Source organism: Diceros bicornis, chromosome 18 (assembly GCF_020826845.1).
Source record: "Diceros bicornis minor isolate mBicDic1 chromosome 18, mDicBic1.mat.cur, whole genome shotgun sequence".
Lineage (NCBI taxonomy): Eukaryota > Metazoa > Chordata > Mammalia > Perissodactyla > Rhinocerotidae > Diceros > Diceros bicornis.
The window spans coordinates 46233499-46251806 of record NC_080757.1 but is presented as its reverse complement, the minus strand read 5'-3'; the positions used below and the strand labels follow the sequence as shown (position 1 = coordinate 46251806).

The 18308-nt window shown below is 36.6% G+C and overlaps 1 protein-coding gene across 7 annotated transcripts in view; it reads right to left on the bottom strand.

Annotated features, from left to right (window-relative positions):
• Positions 1–18308, bottom strand: part of TANC2 (tetratricopeptide repeat, ankyrin repeat and coiled-coil containing 2) — a 401816-nt gene that overhangs the window by 68075 nt on the left and 315433 nt on the right. For all 7 annotated transcript variants that reach the window (XM_058561308.1, XM_058561312.1, XM_058561306.1 and 4 more), the window contains one exon: positions 11016–11247. In XM_058561308.1, coding sequence (XP_058417291.1) covers positions 11016–11247 — 232 coding nt within the window. The remainder of the gene's footprint in view (positions 1–11015; positions 11248–18308) is intronic.

Here is an 18308-nt window from a genome sequence, read left to right as displayed (position 1 = left end):
GCTGCTAGTACAGAAATACAATAAATATTTGTATATTGACCTTATAGCCTGAAACTCTGTACCTCACAGTTCTAGTAGGCTTTTTTTTCCCTTTTGTAGATTCCTTAGAATGTTCTAGGTAAACAATCATGCTGTCTACAAATAAAGACAGTTTTACTTCTTCCTTTCCAATCTTTTCATTTTTTTATTTATTTTATTTATTTATTTTTCCCCCAAAGCCCCAGTAGATAGTTGTATGTCATAGTTGCACATCCTTCTAGTTGCTGTATGTGGGATGTGGCCTCAGCATGGCCGGAGAAGCGGTGCGTCGGTGCGCGCCTGGGATCCGAACCCGGGCCGCCAGCAGCGGAGCGCGCGCACTTAACCACTAAGCCACGGGGCCGGCCCATCCTTTCCAATCTTTATACTATTTGCTTGTTTGTTTTCTTATTGTGCTAGCTTGAACCACCAGTGGAATGCTGAATGTTGAATGTTAAGTGGTGAGAATGAGGGAACATTCTTGTCTTGCTCCTGATGTTAGGGGGGAAGTAGTCAACGTTTCATGCATGTTTTTTGGAGTTGTCCTTTAATAGACTAAATTTCCTTCTATTCCTAGCTTGCAGAAAGTTTTTATTGTTAATTTTAGTATTTTGTCAAATGCTTTTCTGCATTTATTGAGATTATAGATATATACATTGTATATAAATATATACTTATATAAAAATATGTAGATTTTCTCCTTTATTCTGTTAATATGATGAATTATACTGACTAACTTTCAAATGTTAAACTAATGCTGCACTCCTGATTGAGTAGGACTAATCAATTTGCTTTTAGTTTTTTCAGGATTTTGCTGTTATAGGCAAGAGGAGTACTGGCCTGTAATTTTCTTTTCTTATAAGATCCTTATCATATGTTGGTGTCAGCATTATACTTGTCTAATAAAACGTGTGATAAAACAAATTGAAAAATGTTCCTGTATCTTCTATTTTCTGAAAATATTTGTGTAAGGTTGGTATTATTTCTTCTTTAAATGGTGAATACAATTCATCAGTGAAACTATCCGAGCCTGGAGTTTTCTTCATTGGAAGATTTTGTTTCCTTTAAAATTACAAATTAAATTTAATAGATAAGGGCTATTTAGATTTTCTATTTCTTCTCGAGTCACTTTGTAAGCTGTATTTTTTTAAGAATTTGTCCAATTTAAGTTGTTGAATTTACTGTTATAAAGTTGTTCATAATAATCCCTTATTTTTCTTTTAGTGTCTGTAGGAACGGTAGTGCTATCTCCTCTTTCATTCCTGATGTTAATTTGTGTTTTTCTCTCATTTTCTTGATCAACCTTGTTAGGAGTTTGTTTATTTTAACCATTCATTTTTTTTCTATTTCACTGATGTCTGCTCTTGCTTTTATTATTGTCTTCTTTCTGTTTACTCTAGGTTTATTTTCCTCATTTTTTCTAGTTAAGTCAGAAATGCAGACATTGATATTACATTACAGGCATGCCTCCTTTTATTGCATTTTGCTTTACTGCACTTCACAGATGTTGTAGTTTTTACAAGACCGTCCACCAGCAAAAAGATTAAGACTCACTGAAGGCTCAGATGATGGTTAGCACGTTTTTGCAATAAAATATTTTTTAATTAAGGTATGTACTTTTTTTTTAGATATAATGGTATTCCACACTTAATAGACTACAGTATAGCGTAAACATAACTTTTTATATGCACCGGGAAACCAAAAATTTCATGTGACTCACTTAATTGCCATATTCATTTTATTGCAATGATCTGGAAACATACCTGCAATATCTCTGAGGTATGCTTGTACTCAGTTTGAAATATTTTATAATTTCCTTTGTGATTTCTTCTTTGTGTCATGGTTTTTTAGAAGCACGTTGTTAAATTTCTAAATATTTGGAGATTTTATTTTTATTGATTTCTAATTTAATTTCATTATCTCAGAGAACATTTTGCGTAAGATTTTAATGTTTTGAAATTTTCAGACTTGTTTTATGGTCTACAATATGGTCCATGTGCACTTCCTAAGAATGTATATTCTGCAGTTAGTTGGTAGTGTTCTATAAATGTCAGTTGGATCAAGTTGGTTGACAGTGTTATTCAAACCGTCTATATTCTTACTAATTTTCTGTTTACTTGTTCTAACAGTTACTGAGAGAGAGATGTTAAAATATCCAACTATGATTATTTGCCTATTTTTCTCTTTAGTTCTCTCAGTTTTTGGTTCACATATTTTGAACCTCCATTTTTAGGTGCATACACATTTAGGATTATTTTATCTCTTGATAAATTGGCCCTTTTATGTTTATCAAATGCCCCTCTGATAATACTCTTTGTCTTGAAGTCTACTCTGCCTGACATTAATATACCCACTCCAGGTTTCTTATGCTGCACGTTTACATGGTATATATTTTCTATCCTTTCACTTTCAATCTGTGCCTTTATATTTAAACAACCTCTTCTGTATATAGCATATGGTTGGGTCTTGCTTTTTATCCAATATGACAGTTTCTGCCTTTTAATAGAAGTGTTTAGTCCATTTACATTTAATGTAATTATTGATATGACTGATTTTGAGTCTATCATTTTGCTTGTTCCATCTTTTTTTTTTTTTAGCATTAATTTGTATTTATTGATTTACCTATTTTTTATTTTTTATTTTTTTTTATTGATATTTTAATGGTTTCTAACATTGTGAAATTTTGGGTTGTACATTTTTGTTTGTCCATCACCCCATATATGACTCCCTTCACCCCTTGTGCCCACCCCCCACCCCCACTTCCCGGGTAACCACAGTCCAGTTTTCTCTGTCCATGTGTTGGTTTATATTCCACATATGAGTGAGATCATACAGTGTTTGTCCTTCTCTTTCTGGCTTATTTCACTTAACATAATACGCTCCAGGCCCATCCATGTTGTTGCAAATGGGACGATTTTGTCTTTTTTTATGGCTGAGTAGTATTCCATTGTATATATATACCACATTTTCTTAATCCAATCGTCAGTCGAGGGACACTTAGGTTGCTTCCACTTCTTGGCTATGGTGAATAATGCTGCAATGAACATAGGGGTGCATAAGCCTCTTTGGATTGTTGATTTCAGGTGCGTTGGATAGATTCCCAATAGTGGGATGGCTGGATCATAGGGCATCTCTATTTTTAATTCTTTGAGGAATCTCCATACCGTTTTCCATAGAGGCTGCACCAATTTGCATTCCCACCAGCTGTGTATGAGGGTTCCTGTTTCTCCACATCCTCTCCAACATTTGTTGTTTTTTGTCTTGGTGATTATAGCCATTCTAACGGGCGTGAGGTGGTATCTTAGTGTTGTTTTGATTTGCATTTCCCTGATGATTAGTGATGTTGAGCATCTTTTCATGTGCCTATTGGCCATCTGTATATCTTCCTTGGAGAAGTGTCTGTTCATTTCCTCTGCCCATTTTTTGATCGGGTTGTTTGTTTTTTTGTTGTTCAATTGTGTGAGTTCTTTATATATTATGCAGATCAACCCCTTGTCAGATGTATGTTTTGCAAATATTCTCTCCCAGCTGGTTGGTTGTTTGTTCATCTTGATTCTGATTTCATTTGTCTTATAAAAGCTCTTTAGTCTGATAAAGTCCCACTTGTTTATTTTTTCTTTAGTCTCCCTAGTCTGGGTAGGCATGTCATCCGAAAAGAATCCTTTAAACCCAATGTCAAATAGTGTGTTGCCTATATTTTCTTCTATGAGTTTTATAGTTTCAGGTCTCACCTTCAGGTCTTTGATCCATTTTGAGTTAATTTTTGTGAATGGTGATAGCACATGGTCCACTTTCATTCTTTTGCATGTGGCTGTCCAGTTTTCCCAACACCATTTATTGAAGAGACTTTCCTTTCTCCATTGCATGTCCTTAGCACCTTTGTCGAAAATTAGCTGTCCGTATATGTGTGGTTTTATTTCTGGGCTTTCAATTCTGTTCCATTGATCTGTGTGTCTGTTTTTGTACCAGTACCATGCTGTTTTGATTACTATTGCTTTGTAGTATGTTTTGAAGTCAGGAATTGTGATGCCTCCTGCTTTGTTCTTTTTCTTTAGGATTTCTTTAGCTATTCGGGGTCTTTTGTTGCCCCATATAAATTTTAGTATTCTTTTTTCTATTTCTGTGAAGAATGTCACTGGGATTCTGATTGGGATTGCATTGAATCTGTAGATTGCTTTAGGTAATATAGACATTTTAACTATGTTTATTCTTCCAATCCACGTGCATGGGATATCTTTCCATTTCTTTATGTCATCGTAGATTTCCCTCAATAATGTCTTGTAGTTCTCATTGTATAGGTCCTTCACCTCCTTGGTAAGATTTATTCCTAGGTATTTTATTCTTTTTGATGCAATTGTAAATGGTATTATCTTTTTGAGCTCTCTTTCTGTTAGTTCATTATTAGCATATAGAAATGCAACTGATTTTTGTAGATTGATTTTGTACCCTGCAACTTTGCTGTAGTTGTTGATTGTTTCTAACAGTTTTCCAACAGATTCTTTAGGGTTTTCTATATATACAATCATGTCATCTGCAAATAGTGAGAGTTTCACTTCTTCATTACCTATTTGGATTCCTTTTATTCCTTTTTCTTGCCTAATTGCTCTGGCCAAAACCTCCAGTACTATGTTGAACAGGAGTGGTGAGAGTGGGCAGCCCTGCCTCGTTCCTGTTCTCAGAGGAATGGCTTTCAGTCTTTCCCCGTTGAGTATGATGTTAGCTGTGGGTTTGTCATACATGGCCTTTATTATGTTGAGGTACTTTCCTTCTATTCCCATTTTATTGAGAGTTTTTATCATAAATGGATGTTGTATCTTGTCAAATGCCTTCTCTGCGTCTATTGAGACGATCATGTGGTTTTTATTCTTTGTTTTGTTGATGTGATGTATCACGTTGATTGATTTGCGGATGTTGAACCATCCCTGCGTCTCTGGTATAAATCCCACTTGATCATGGTGTATGATCTTTTTAATATATTGTTGTATTCGGTTTGCCAATATTTTGTTGAGGATTTTTGCATCAATGTTCATCAGCGATATTGGCCTGTAATTTTCTTTCTTTGTATTGTCTTTGTCTGGTTTTGGTATCAGGGTGATGTTGGCCTCATAGAATGATTCAGGAAGTGTTCCATCTTCCTCTATTTTTTGGAATAGTTTGAGGAGGATGGGTATTAAATCTTCTTTGAATGTTTGGTAAAATTCACTGGAGAAGCCATCTGGTCCTGGACTTTTATTTTTTGGGAGGTTTTTGATTACTATTTCAATCTCTTTACTTGTGATTGGTCTATTCAGATTCTCCATTTCTTCTTGGTTCAATTTTGGGAGGTTGTATAAGTCTAAGAATTTATCCATTTCTTCTAGGTTGTCCAATTTGTTGGCATATAATTTCTCATAGTATTCTCTTATAATCCTCTGTATTTCCATGGTATCCGTTGTAATTTCTCCTCTTTCATTTCTAATTTTATTTACTTGAGCCTTTTCTCTTTTTTTCTTAGTTAGCCTGGCTAAGGGTTTGTCTATTTTGTTTATCTTCTCGAAGAACCAACTCTTTGTTTCATTAATCCTTTCTACTGTTTTTTTGGTCTCAATATCATTTATTTCTGCTCTGATTTTTATTATTTCTCTCCTTCTGCTGGCTTTGGGCTTTGTTTGTTCTTCTTTTTCTAGTTCTGTTAGGTGTAATTTAAGGTTGCCTGTTAGGGCTTTTTCTTGTTTGTTAAGGTGGGCTTGTATCGCTATGAGTTTCCCTCTCAGGACCGCTTTTGCTGCGTCCCATATGGTTTGATATGGCATGTTATCATTTTCGTTTGTTTCCAGATAGTTTTTGATTTCTCTTTTAATTTCATCAATGATCCATTGGTTGTTCAGTAGCATGTTGTTTAATCTCCACATTTTTGTCACTTTCCCAGTTTTTTTTTCCTGGTTCATTTCCAGTTTCATAGCCTTATGGTCTGAAAAGATGCTTGTTATGATTTCAATCTTCTTAAATTTATTGAGGCTTGCTTTGTTTCCCAACATATGGTCTATCCTAGAGAATGTTCCATGCGCGCTTGAGAAGAATGTGTAGTCAGCTGTTTTTGGGTGGAGTGCTCTGTATATGTCTACTAGGTCCATCTCGTCCAGTTTTTCATTTAAGTCTAATATTTCTTTATTAACTTTTTGTCTGGATGATCTATCCATTGCTGTAAGTGGGGTGTTAAGATCCCCTACTATTATTGTGTTGTTGTTGATTTCTCCTTTTAGGTTTGTTAATAGTTGTTTTATGTACATTGGTGCTCCTATGTTGGGTGTATATATATTCATAAGTGATATGTCTTCTTGATGGAGTGTCCCTTTTATCATTATATATTTCCCTTCTTTGTCTTTCTTAACCTGTTTTATCTTGAAGTCTACTTTGTCTGATATGAGTATGGCAACACCTGCTTTCTTTTGTTTGCCATTAGCTTGGAGTATTGTCTTCCATCCTTTCACTCTGAGCCTGTGCTTGTCTTTAGTGCTAAGATGTGTTTCCTGAAGGCAGCATATTGTTGGGTCTTGCTTTTTAATCCATCCTGCCACTCTGTATCTTTTGATTGGAGAGTTCAATCCATTTACATTTAGGGTAATTATTGAAATATGAGGGTTGAATGTTGCTGTTTTGTCACTTATTTTCTGGTTCTTTTGCATTTCCTTTGTTTCTTGTCCCATTTGTTTTGGACTGCCAATTCAGTTTGGTTGTTCTGTCTTATGATTCTTCTAGTTTTCTCTTTGTTTATCATATGTGGTTTTAATTTGATTATTTGTTTAGTGGTTACCTTGAGGTTTGGGCGAAAAATCTTCTGTATGAGATAGTCCATTATCTGATAGCCTCCTATTTCCTTATACTAAGTCAATTCAGTCACTTTCCTCTTCCCCTTCTAAGTTGCTCTTGTTATACCTTATTCTATCTTGTGTTGTGGCTGTGTGTTTACAGTGATGAGGTTAAATTTATTTTTGGTGAATTTCTTCCTTTGATCTTTGAGTTTAGTATTTAAGTGGTTGCTAACCTATTCCGGTAAAGATCTACTATTTCTCTGATTTTGTCTACCTACTTTTCTCCTTACTCCAAGCTTTGTGTTCCCTTTCTCTTCTTGTTTTCAGGCCTGAGGGCCTTCTTGAGTATTTCTTGTAGTGGCGGTCTCGTGGCCATGAACTCCCTTAGCTTTTGTTTATCTGGGAGAGTTACTATTTCTCCATCATATTTGAAGGATATTTTTGCTGGATAGAGTATTCTTGGCTGAAAGTTTTTGTCTTTTAGTATTTTGAATATATCATTCCAGTCTCTTCTAGCCTGAAAAGTTTCTGTTGAGAAATCCGCTGAGAGCCTGATGGGAGTTCCTTTGTACGTTATTTTTTGTTTTTGTCTAGCTGCCCTTAATATTGTTTCTTTGTCGTTGACCCTGGCTAGCCTTACCACTAGGTGTCGTGGTGAAGGCCTTTGTCTGTTAATATATATAGGCGTCCTGTTGGCTTCGCTTACTGGTATTTCCTGCTCCTTCCCCAGATTTGGGAAATTTTCAGCTGTTATTTCCTTGAATAGGCTCTCTGTTCCTCTTTCCCTCTCCTCTCCCTCAGGAATACCTATAATTCTTATGTTACATTTTCTAATAGAGTCCGATATTTCTCGGAGTCTTTCTTCATTTCTTTTTAGTGTTAGTTCTCTCTCTTCTTCCATCTGGAGTATATCTGTATTCCTATCCTCTAAAGTACTAATTCTTTCCTCCATATTGTCAGCTCTGTTCTTTAAAGATTCCAGATTCTCCTTTATCTCCTCCATTGTGTTCTTCATCTCCATCAGCACTGATAGGTTTTTCTTTATGATTTCAATCTCTTTTGTGAAGAAACTCCTAATCTCATTTAATTGTTTGTCTGTGTTGTCTCGTATTTCGTTGAGTGTTTTTATGATAGCTATTTTGAAATCTCTGTCATTTAGTTTATGGATTTCTGTGTCTTCGGGGTTGATTTCTGGGTGCTTGTCATTTTGTTTCTGGTCTGGTGATTTCATATATTTTTGCATTGTGGTTCCTGTGTTGGTTTTGATTTTCCTCATCCTGGAAGTCTCTGGTTGCAATTTCCACCTGCCGCCACTGTCTGGTGGTAAAGGGCTGTGTAGTCTAAGCCCCCTGCGCTCTGCCCCAGTTTTTCTGCTGCGATCCGCAGTTTTGTTTTGTTTTGTTTTGTTTTTTTTCCCCACTGCGATCCACGGGTCCAGTCCAGTTTATTCAGGTCTGCCTCGGACCGCTAGATCTGGTCGAGCTGCAGACTCCGGGTTGCGGGGAGGGGGGAGCTCTCTCTTTTGCCCTCTGGGTCCCTGACGTGGGAGGCTTCTCGTTTGCCCCTCTTTATCCGCTCTCTGGGTTGCTCAGATGTTGATGGTAGCCCTGTGGCTCCTCTGAGCCCTCTGTGCGGGAGTTTCCCACTGGCTGAGAGAGCCCGAAGAGCTACAGTTTCCCGCCGAGGGCCGCCCCTCCCCCCTCTCTGGGAGCCGCGCGGACCGGATCGCTGATCTGATGGGGAGGGAGCGGAGTTCTCCTTACCTCTCCCCACTTCCTCCGGGGGCCCAGCACGTTCCGCTCTCAGATGTGCGGCAGTGTGGATCCCTCCGCTCTAGCTTTTCACTGTCTGGGATTCCGTTGTTGGTCTGTGGCTGTTACATTTGTTGTATCTTGTGGGGGAAGAATTCACGGGAAAGCTCACTCCGCCATGATGCTGACGTCACTCCTGTTCCATCTTTTTTTAAAACCAATTTTTTATTCTGTTCTTTTCTTTCCTGCCTTCTTTTGGGTCAATCAAATAATTTTTAGTATTTCATTTATTTTATAAATTGTGTTTCCAGCTATTGATCATGATGGTGATTTTGTTTTAAGAGTAAGAACAAAGGAATTAGACGGAATAATGAAATTCTCTTAGAACAGTATTTATCCACAGAGATATCTAAAGCTAGTTATGGACACCTAAATGAGCAGCAGATATATATATATATATTTCTTTTTTTGTGTGAAAAAGATCAGCCCTGAGCTAACATACATGCCAATCCTCCTCTTTTTGGTGAGGAATACTGGCCCTGGGCTAACATCTGTGCCCATCTTCCTCCACTTTATATGGGACACTGCCACAGCATGGCCTGATAAATGGTGCATCAGTGCGAACCCAGGATCCGAACCCGGGCCATCAGCAGCGGAGTGCGCGCACTTAACCACTATACCACGGGGCCGGCCCCTCTAGTATATATTATAACAAAATTATAAAACACATGAATTATGGCTGAGAATCTGGAGGTGAGTCTGCAAGCATTTGGATATCCTCCTTGAATTAGCCATGAGATGTAAATCTTTGTGTCACTGTCCTTCCTTCAAGGTACCCCTATATGTGAGCAATTTCTATGTTCACTTACTTGTTCCAAATTTATTCCCTGAAATGTCTACTATGTTCAAGGTGAGGTAATCACTATGAAGGATAATAGTTGAATAAGAAAAGATCCCTAACTTCAATAGCATACAATTTAGTCAAAGGGACAGGATAAATACAGAAATAACTAACTCTTGTAAAGCATAAAGTATAGTGTCTAACATATAGTAAATGTTCAATAAATGCTAGTAATAAAATTTTAAATTCTTATTATACATATAATAATGTATTAAGTACCATAAGCAAGATATAAAAAACCTAATGTCCATTTGGAAGGAAACTGTATCTTGCTACAGTGGGGCAGGTGGATTAACAGGTATTTCATGAACAAGGTGGCCTTTAAGATGGTCATTGAAAGATGGGTAGAATTCTGACAGGCAGAGATGTGAGGAGAAGGTATATTAAGGTATGTGAGAAAAGCACTAAAGCAGAAAACCAGAAAAGACCAGGAAGGGAAGTAATACATATGTGATACAATGGGCAGTTGAATAGCCTTTGGGATGACAATGGTAGGAATGAATTTGAGATTAATGAATGTGAGAAACATCACAAAGGCAGAATTAACAGGATTTAGAGATTGACTGAATGTACAGAAAACATGCTTAAAAATATTTGTGGAGAAATTCCAAGGTTTAAAAAAGTCTAGGGTATGGTAAAACTAATAGGAGAGGTATAGACAGAGGTCATCAGAGTTGAGAAGAGAAACTTTGATATCCAAGTAACTAGCATGGAGGTTGAAATAACTGAAGACGGTGGCCAGGAGAATAGAAATTATAATCATTTTTTCTTATGAGTACCTCTGAAACCCTCAAGAAAGGTATATAAGTCTCACAGGAATAAACAGGATTGCTCAAGAATCTCACGCTTACTCAAACCCTTTTCTTTGGCTTCCAGCATTGACAAAACATTGTTAAGGGGATGGGGCAGAGACGGGTGAAGGAAGAGATGGTTGCACTGAGGCCACAGCCAACATGAGAGTTGCAGAGGAAAAAGGGAAAAAGGCATGAGCATGAGAGGGAGACAGATTCCATTTCACTTTTTCCCCACTTTTAAAAAATATTTTATACCTTTTAAACACCTTTTAGTGGACAATTAAGTGATTTTTAGCATATACACAGAGTTGTGCAACCACAATGTCATTTCATTTTACCTAAACTATGGAGTAATAAAAAATATCAAACATAAAGACTGATTCTAACCATGGAAACTCCACAACACAGAGTTGGAGCCATGGCTTTACTGATTTATTTGAACTCCACAGAAAGGGCTGGAAGTTCTTTAGTGGAGAAAGTGGAGAAAGATACTTTTCTTGTATCTTTAGTACAAGAAAAATGCATTATATTTGGAAATGAGAACCAGAATTTTTATAATAAAAGGAGGAAATAGCTGTTCCTGCAGAAATTTTTATTTTTTCAAGTAAAATCTTTTATCTGTTACTGTATCCTTTAGGACATCAGCTATGGAACATTTAGTTTTGGCAATGTGATAAAAATAATCATTTCTATAGCATTCTGCAGGTAAACCTGGGCTCCAAAGCCCCCACTTTTCACCTTCTTTGCACCTCATCTGTACCTTTGTGGAGATTCTCCAGGGGCTCCAGGACTCCCCTCCGGAAGGAGGCCATGGGGTCTTGAACACAGGACCGAAGGCTCAGCATGCTCTGTAGGTGAGGCTCCCGAAGAAGCTGCTCCCGATAGGCTGCCAGCTGAGGTGAGCGGCAGAGCAGGGCAGCAACATTGTGGACAAATTCCGGTACCAGGCAGGTGTAGGCATTATCTGCTTGGCAATAGTGATAGGCAACCACCTACAAAAGAAAATTGAGAAAGCAGACAGGTTTATCAGTAGCAAGAGCAGTAGCCCTGTTATTATATAATCATTCTCTAACACTGTCTTCTGTCTCCCCATTCCTCAACTTTTTCAAGTAAAAATAAAAGCTGCTAACTCAGAAAATGCCTGATTTACCTAAGATCAGATATTTGACACGAAATTTCTATTGTATACATATGATACCATAATTCACAATTAAAATTTATAAATACAGACTGAGTTTTCCCTTTGGATTATTAAAAATAGGAAGCAAGCCTGAGAATAAAGATTTACATTAATCTCTCTAATATTTATTCAGCATGGAGCAATACAGAAAGAGTCTGATCTTATAACAAAGCATTAGGAATAAAATAATCAGAGAAAGAACATGTTAGTCGTAACAAACACATATGCTTATAAGTCATCACTTTTTAAATTATAATCGCGTTATAAACCACATTATAAAAAATAAATAATTCAGATTTAAGAATTATCATTAACTATTTTCTGAACATCCAGAGATAGAGAGAATCAGAATTAGATAACAGGAAGAAGGAAAGGAGTGAGATTTTTGTTAGATGCAGGTCTTAAATTTAAAGAACTCAGAAAACGTATGAGTCAATATCATCCAGGGTCTGGGCTGTCTAGCTGGAACCTGGAGTCTTAAACTCTGGTTTTTTGTTTGTTTGAATTAGCACAGAGCTCACTCCATAGCTTATAGTTGTTCTTTTTGCCTCAGGGGCAAGTCGAGAGGATGATTTTAATCTAGGATCACTCTGCTAGCTCAGTCTGCCCACAAAAGTGATGGGATTGGTTAGATAACATGAATTTAGCTGGGAGATTCAGCTGAAATGTATGGAAAGCACCTGGCATTGTGCTCAGCACATAGTTAAGTGCACAGTAATGTTAGCTGACGCCACCATCATCACCATCAGCCCCTTCTCCATCTCCTTCTCTCATCATCATCATTGTCATCATCAGGGTTCTGTATACTCTCTCCTTGTCAGCTACTAGGTTTGTGCCCATAGGCATTTGCAATTTGCCTTAGGGGCATTCACAGACACACTACCAGGACTCCAGTTCTTCAGTCTTCTCTTAGAGAACAGTCATCCAATAAGTGTTCTGCTTTGAAAAGACTCATAATATATAGGTATGGTCATCCTAGCTCTTTAACAAATGCTGGAAATGTCACTGTTTTTTAAACACCTGAAATCTTTCTCATTAAACATAAAAAAAATTGAACAATACAGGAAATGTTAGTACAGATATAAAGCTGAGGATAGTACACATATAACTTACATTGCTTGTGAGTGAAGCAATGGTGTCTGAGTATAATATGGAAGTAGAAATGAAAAGTTGTATTTAAAAAATCTCTACTCTTTTCTCTAGATAGATTGGTCATTGCTTTATTTAAAAAAATCTCTACTCTTTTCTTTAGATAGATTGGCCATTGCTTTATTACCTATCTTTAGCACAATGTAAGGAATCCAAGGAGAAAACTTGGCAGCAATTGATCTGTCCTCTCAATGAATAGTGAATGTCAGTGGTTATGTCCACGTGGATCTAAATCTCCACTTTATAAAAAGCAAACAGCAAACCTCTGAATCAATATGAATTTTCATCATATTTTACCTCAATTGATTTCACATATCGAGGCGAAGCACTGCTGAGCAAATTAGCTGTAACTTACCCTTTATCTAAAGTAATGGGATATAAGTTTGAAGATAAAAATTCTGAAATTTAGAAAGAAGCTTCTTTTACTGATTTCATTAAAAATCATCTGTGCTCTTGGCTGAATGAAGTTTTATCTAACAAAGGTCAACGCTAAAGTTGCCCCTGCTGTGGCTGCCTTTCTTTCTTTTAATTTTAAATATTTCTTTGGCATTCCAAATATAAAATCTCAATTCCTTTGCAGAATTCAGGCAGAAAGACCATTTAACTTCTTCAAGAGATTTGCGCCGTGGCTCATAATAGGTATTTACTAGACATTTCAAAGTAGTTATAGTTATAGAAGTTATAAATGTATATGTACATACAATCTGTCAAAAACATTTGGTACTTTCCCTAAATTATCTATTGACATTATCTACAACTTTTCCCATGTATAAAAATAGGAAACAAGCCTGGGAATGTAGGCTTTTTCTTCAGTTTCTCACTGTACCAGTGTTCAGTGATGGATATTAGATCACTCTCTACAGCTCTGAGGAAGTCATCATGGCCACCCATACTTAGTCACTATTATTCCAACTTCTTGGAAATGGTTCAGAATTAGTCCACCCCCAATAAATCAGCATGTAAAACCTTTCTCCTTGGTGAATTCTTGTCTCTCAAAATGACTTGCTGAAATTTCAGTTTCAGCTATCTCTTTCTTACATTAGTAATTTTTTTCCATGTCAAGTTTTTCTCATGTTAAATCCTTAAACTCTTTATTAAAATAATTTTATCCAAAATATATTTTATATGATCAGAATTGTATTAATTCTTTGAAGAAGATAGCGAGTAAATTTTAGATTACTTTTGTGAAAAGGGCAGGTTTGTAGGCTATACTGACAAAAGAAGACTGGAGGTCAGTATAGTCTTGGGTATAAAAAGCTTCTGACTTAATGCTGTACACAAGAAATGATAAAACTAAGCATAATCCTCATCAAAGGCCCTAATCAAATGATTGAGTGGCAGCAAGTGTCAGGCTTGTGTTAAAAAGTCTAAGGCCTTCCCTCTCCAAAGACCATTTTCTACTTCAAATGAATAATCTGTGACAGGATTAAGCTAATCGCACGTAAAAAAAGGCAGCTTTGAATATCTGGAATTTATTTAGACACAAAAATTTAATTTACATAATGACTGGCATTTGTATCATTTAAATTCCAATGTATCCATCAATGGATGAATGGATAAAGAAAATGTGGTATATATACACAATGGAATATTACTCAGCCGTAAAAAGAAGGAAATCCTGCCGTTTGTGACAGCACGGATGGACCTTGAGGGCATTATGCTAAACGAAATAAGTCAGAGAGAGAAAGACAATTACTGTATGATCTCTCTTATATGCGGAATCTAAAAAAGCCGAACTCATAGAAACAAAGAAAAGATTGGTAGTTGACAAAGGTGGGCGGGTGTGGGGTGGAAGAAATGGGTGAAGGTGGTCAAAAGGTACAACTGCCAGTTATAAGATAAATAAGTTCTGGGGATGTAATTTCATGTGACTACAGTTAACAATACAGTATTGTATATTTGAAAGTGGCTAAGAGAGTAGATCTTAAAAGTTCTCATCATAAGAAAAAATTCTGTAACTATGTGAGGTGATGGATGTTAACTAAACTTACTTAATCATTTCACAATATATACATATATCAAGTCATTATGCTGGACATCTTTTTTTTTTTTATTTTGTGAGGAAGATCAGCCCTGAGTTAACATCCATACCAATCCTCCTCTTTTTGCTGAGGAAGACTGGCCCTGGGCTAACATCTGTGCCCATCTTCCTCTACTTTATGTGGGACGCTGCGACACCATGGCCTAACAAGCGGTGTGTTTGTGCGCGCCCGGGATCTGAACCCGGGCCACCAGCAGCGGAGCGTGCACACTTAACCGCTACGCCACGGGGCCAGCCCCTCTTGTACATCTTTAATACAATGTTATATGTCAATTATGTCTCAATAAAACTGGAAAAAAAAGCACTATGAGGGAGAAAATATAAGGTGCTGGGACAACATAGAGATGGGGCATCTAAGTAAGTAACTTAGGAGAGCCAGAGAAGGCTTCTTAGAAGTAGTAATATTTAAGCTGAGATCTGAAGGATGAGGAGGAGTGAACTGAGGGCAGTAGTGTTCCAGGCAGAGGAAAAGGGTATGTGCAAAGGTCCTCAGGCAAGACACAGCTTTACACTTGCAAGGAACTGAAATTAATTTTAGTGTGGCTAGAGTGTGAGTGAGTGGAGAATGGTGGGAGATACGACGGAGCAGCAGTTTTCAACTGGGGGTGCTTTGCTTTCAACTTTGCTCCCCAGGGGACATTTGCCAAGGTCTGGAGACATTTTTGGTCATCACAACTATGGGTTGGAGGAGTGCTACTGGGTAGTGGGTAGAGGCCAAGGATGCTTCTAAACATCTTACAATAGGACAGCCACCCAAACAAAGAATTATCTGGCCCAAAATGTCAATAGTGCTGAGGCAGAGACACCCTGGGCTAGATTCAAAAAGTAAAGGCCTTTTCATTACAGTTCATGTGATGTTTTAAGAAAGGAGTTTGAATTTCATTCAAGAGAATGAAGAGCATTTACAGGTTTTAAGTAGCAAAAACAAATACATGATTTAGAAAGATTACAGGCTTCAGTATAAAGAACAGACCACAGTTTATGCATTCATTTAACTAATACATGTACCACGCATTGTGCTAGCAGCAGGGGATACAATGGTGAACAATTTAAACACCCACCCATTTTAGTGGAAGAGAGAGATTTAAAAAAACACTGAAATTGACAAACAAAGTTGTTTCCCATATTCAGCATCCTGAACATAGATGAAATCTGGGTCTGAATATAAAATTTCAGTATTAATTTTTAGAAGAAAAAAGTCCTAGACAAATTTTATAAAACATCATCTACAGGTTGTTATTTAGTTTGGATCTCATTTCTCCTAAAATGTAAACATTTTCAAAAATAGCCAACTGCAGCATAAATCAAATCTTACACTTCATTGTTGTCATTTTTTGTTTTTTTTCCTCTGTATATATGTGTGTGTGTGGGATCTCTGAAGTCTCCACATTATGCTCAACATGCTCATATTACAGGATTGCTGAAATGGTTACTTCTTTGGCTGACAAATACGTGGCTACTTTAATAGTAGCAGCAACAATTTCAGGAACCACGATCATTTAACATCCCCCTGATTTAGTATAGAACTAGTCTCTTCACAAGGATGACATTTGATTTTTTTCATACACAGATTTCGTTAGAAAAAAAAACTTTGCTTTTTGTGTCTCTTTGACACTTCTTAAAATTAGCTGGTTTCTTTAATTAGCTTATTTCAGATGTATTAGCTTCTAAATCTAAGGACTAAGCCAGTGACAACTTATCTAAAGTAACAGGAGCTTCTAGTTGCATGAAAGTCTTTTTTGAAAAAGAATTTTAGGTCAGCAAAATGACTGAAAGGTGCTCCCTCATTATAATTTTCTTGCTTTAAAGCTACATTCAATTATTGATAGATTTTTTCCAAAAGAACACTGAACAAAAATCCTTCCTGTTACACTAGAGAGACAGCATAGTATAGTGGTTAAAAGCATGGACTCTGGAGCCTGCCTGCCTCAGTTTAAATCGTGGTTCAGTTATGTACTAGTTATCTCAGCAAGTTATTTCACCTCAGAGCCTCTGTTTTCTTATCTGTAAAACAGGGAGAATAATAGGACTCACCTCATTGGGGTGAATACTGGCTCTGAGTCCTAGCCCTGTCATTTACTAATAGTATGACCTTGAGAAAATTAATCACTGAAGCAATTTCCTCATCTGTAAAATGGGAATAATAATGACCACCTCATAGGGTTAAGGTAAGAATGAAGAAATGAACAACAAATATAAATAGTACTGAGTTCAATACACATTAAGCCCTCAGTAAATGTAAGCTAGCTTCTTCTTGTCTGGTGAATTCTGCATGTATGACCACTTGGTAGTAACAGATTCAAAACCTGGAAAAGCTATAGTTATAGCTAAATTCACATATTTAGAAAGACCCTGAATGAGATCTCTGTGCCCCTCTACTGCAATTACACTTCAGAAGAAATATGTAATATTAACTGGAAATACATTTAAGGGATGCCGACCTAGCAAAATCTGTTACTTCAAGTGGAAAGTGTTTCTTCAATAACTAAAGTTGTTCTAAAGCTGTGACAAAAAATCTTCAGTGTTCTCAATTAAGTAGCAGCACAGGAAGCAGCAGGAATACTATGAAACACCAATGATAATTACTGTTATACAAGAATTGACACTAAGAACTTTGTCTATCAAATCAAGAGGTTTTTCAAGGACACTTTTAACTCTCATATTTTAGCTTACTTCATCAAAATACTGATTTGAAAATCTTACCGAAAAGATAAATTTCTGCTTACTGGTTTGTTATAGATGAGAAGCAAGATTGTTGGCTTCTGCTCTATGCTTCTACAGCACAAACTTGTATACCTTAACTGTAACATGTGGCACAATTATTGGGATAATATTCAAGGGGCCGTTTTGTATACAATGTTTAGTATCAATTTAAAAATAACCCATCTCTAGGTACAAACAGATGTATTTATACTTTACTTAAGGAAGAAATAATCATAAAATTTAAAATATTTTCCTGTGTAAGTGTAAATAATCACTAATTTCCTACTTTCAATATTTAACATTTTCCAAATATTGAACATACACATCAATTTTAATCCAAGGGGACATTTCTTATACAATGTTTAATATAAATTTAAAAATATCCCAACTCTAGGTGCAAAAAAAGATTTATTTATATTTTGCGTAAGGAAGATACAATCATGGAATTTAAAATGTGATCACTTCTCAAGTAAGTGTAGTCACTAATTTCCTACTAACAATATATAAAACATTCTCCAAATATTAAACAAACATCTTGGGACTTTTTCTCTTGATGAGAGAGAGACTAAGAATTGACCACGCAGGGAGACTTAATTCTCCGAGCTCTTTTCAGCACTCATTACCACCTGACATGTTATATATTTGTTTACTGGCCTTCTCCCACCACAAGAACATGGCTACATAACAGCAGGAGTTGTGTCTGTTTTGTTCACTGCTTTAACTTCAGTCTTGTATTACAGGCATTCCAAACATACACTCTAAGTGAATAAAGGAATGACTGTGATGATGGAAGCTCTTCAGCATTCATGTATTTCTAAGATAATATTTATTCTGATGGTTCTAAGGGAGAGGTGGGGGCCAGTTTACAGAGGGAGTATTTAGAAAAAAGTGGAGATGACTTTTAAAGTTGCACTGAGTTAGCAATGAAGATGGGGGAAATCTCAGACTGTTTTCAGAAGCCCACTGATAAATGGGTGTGC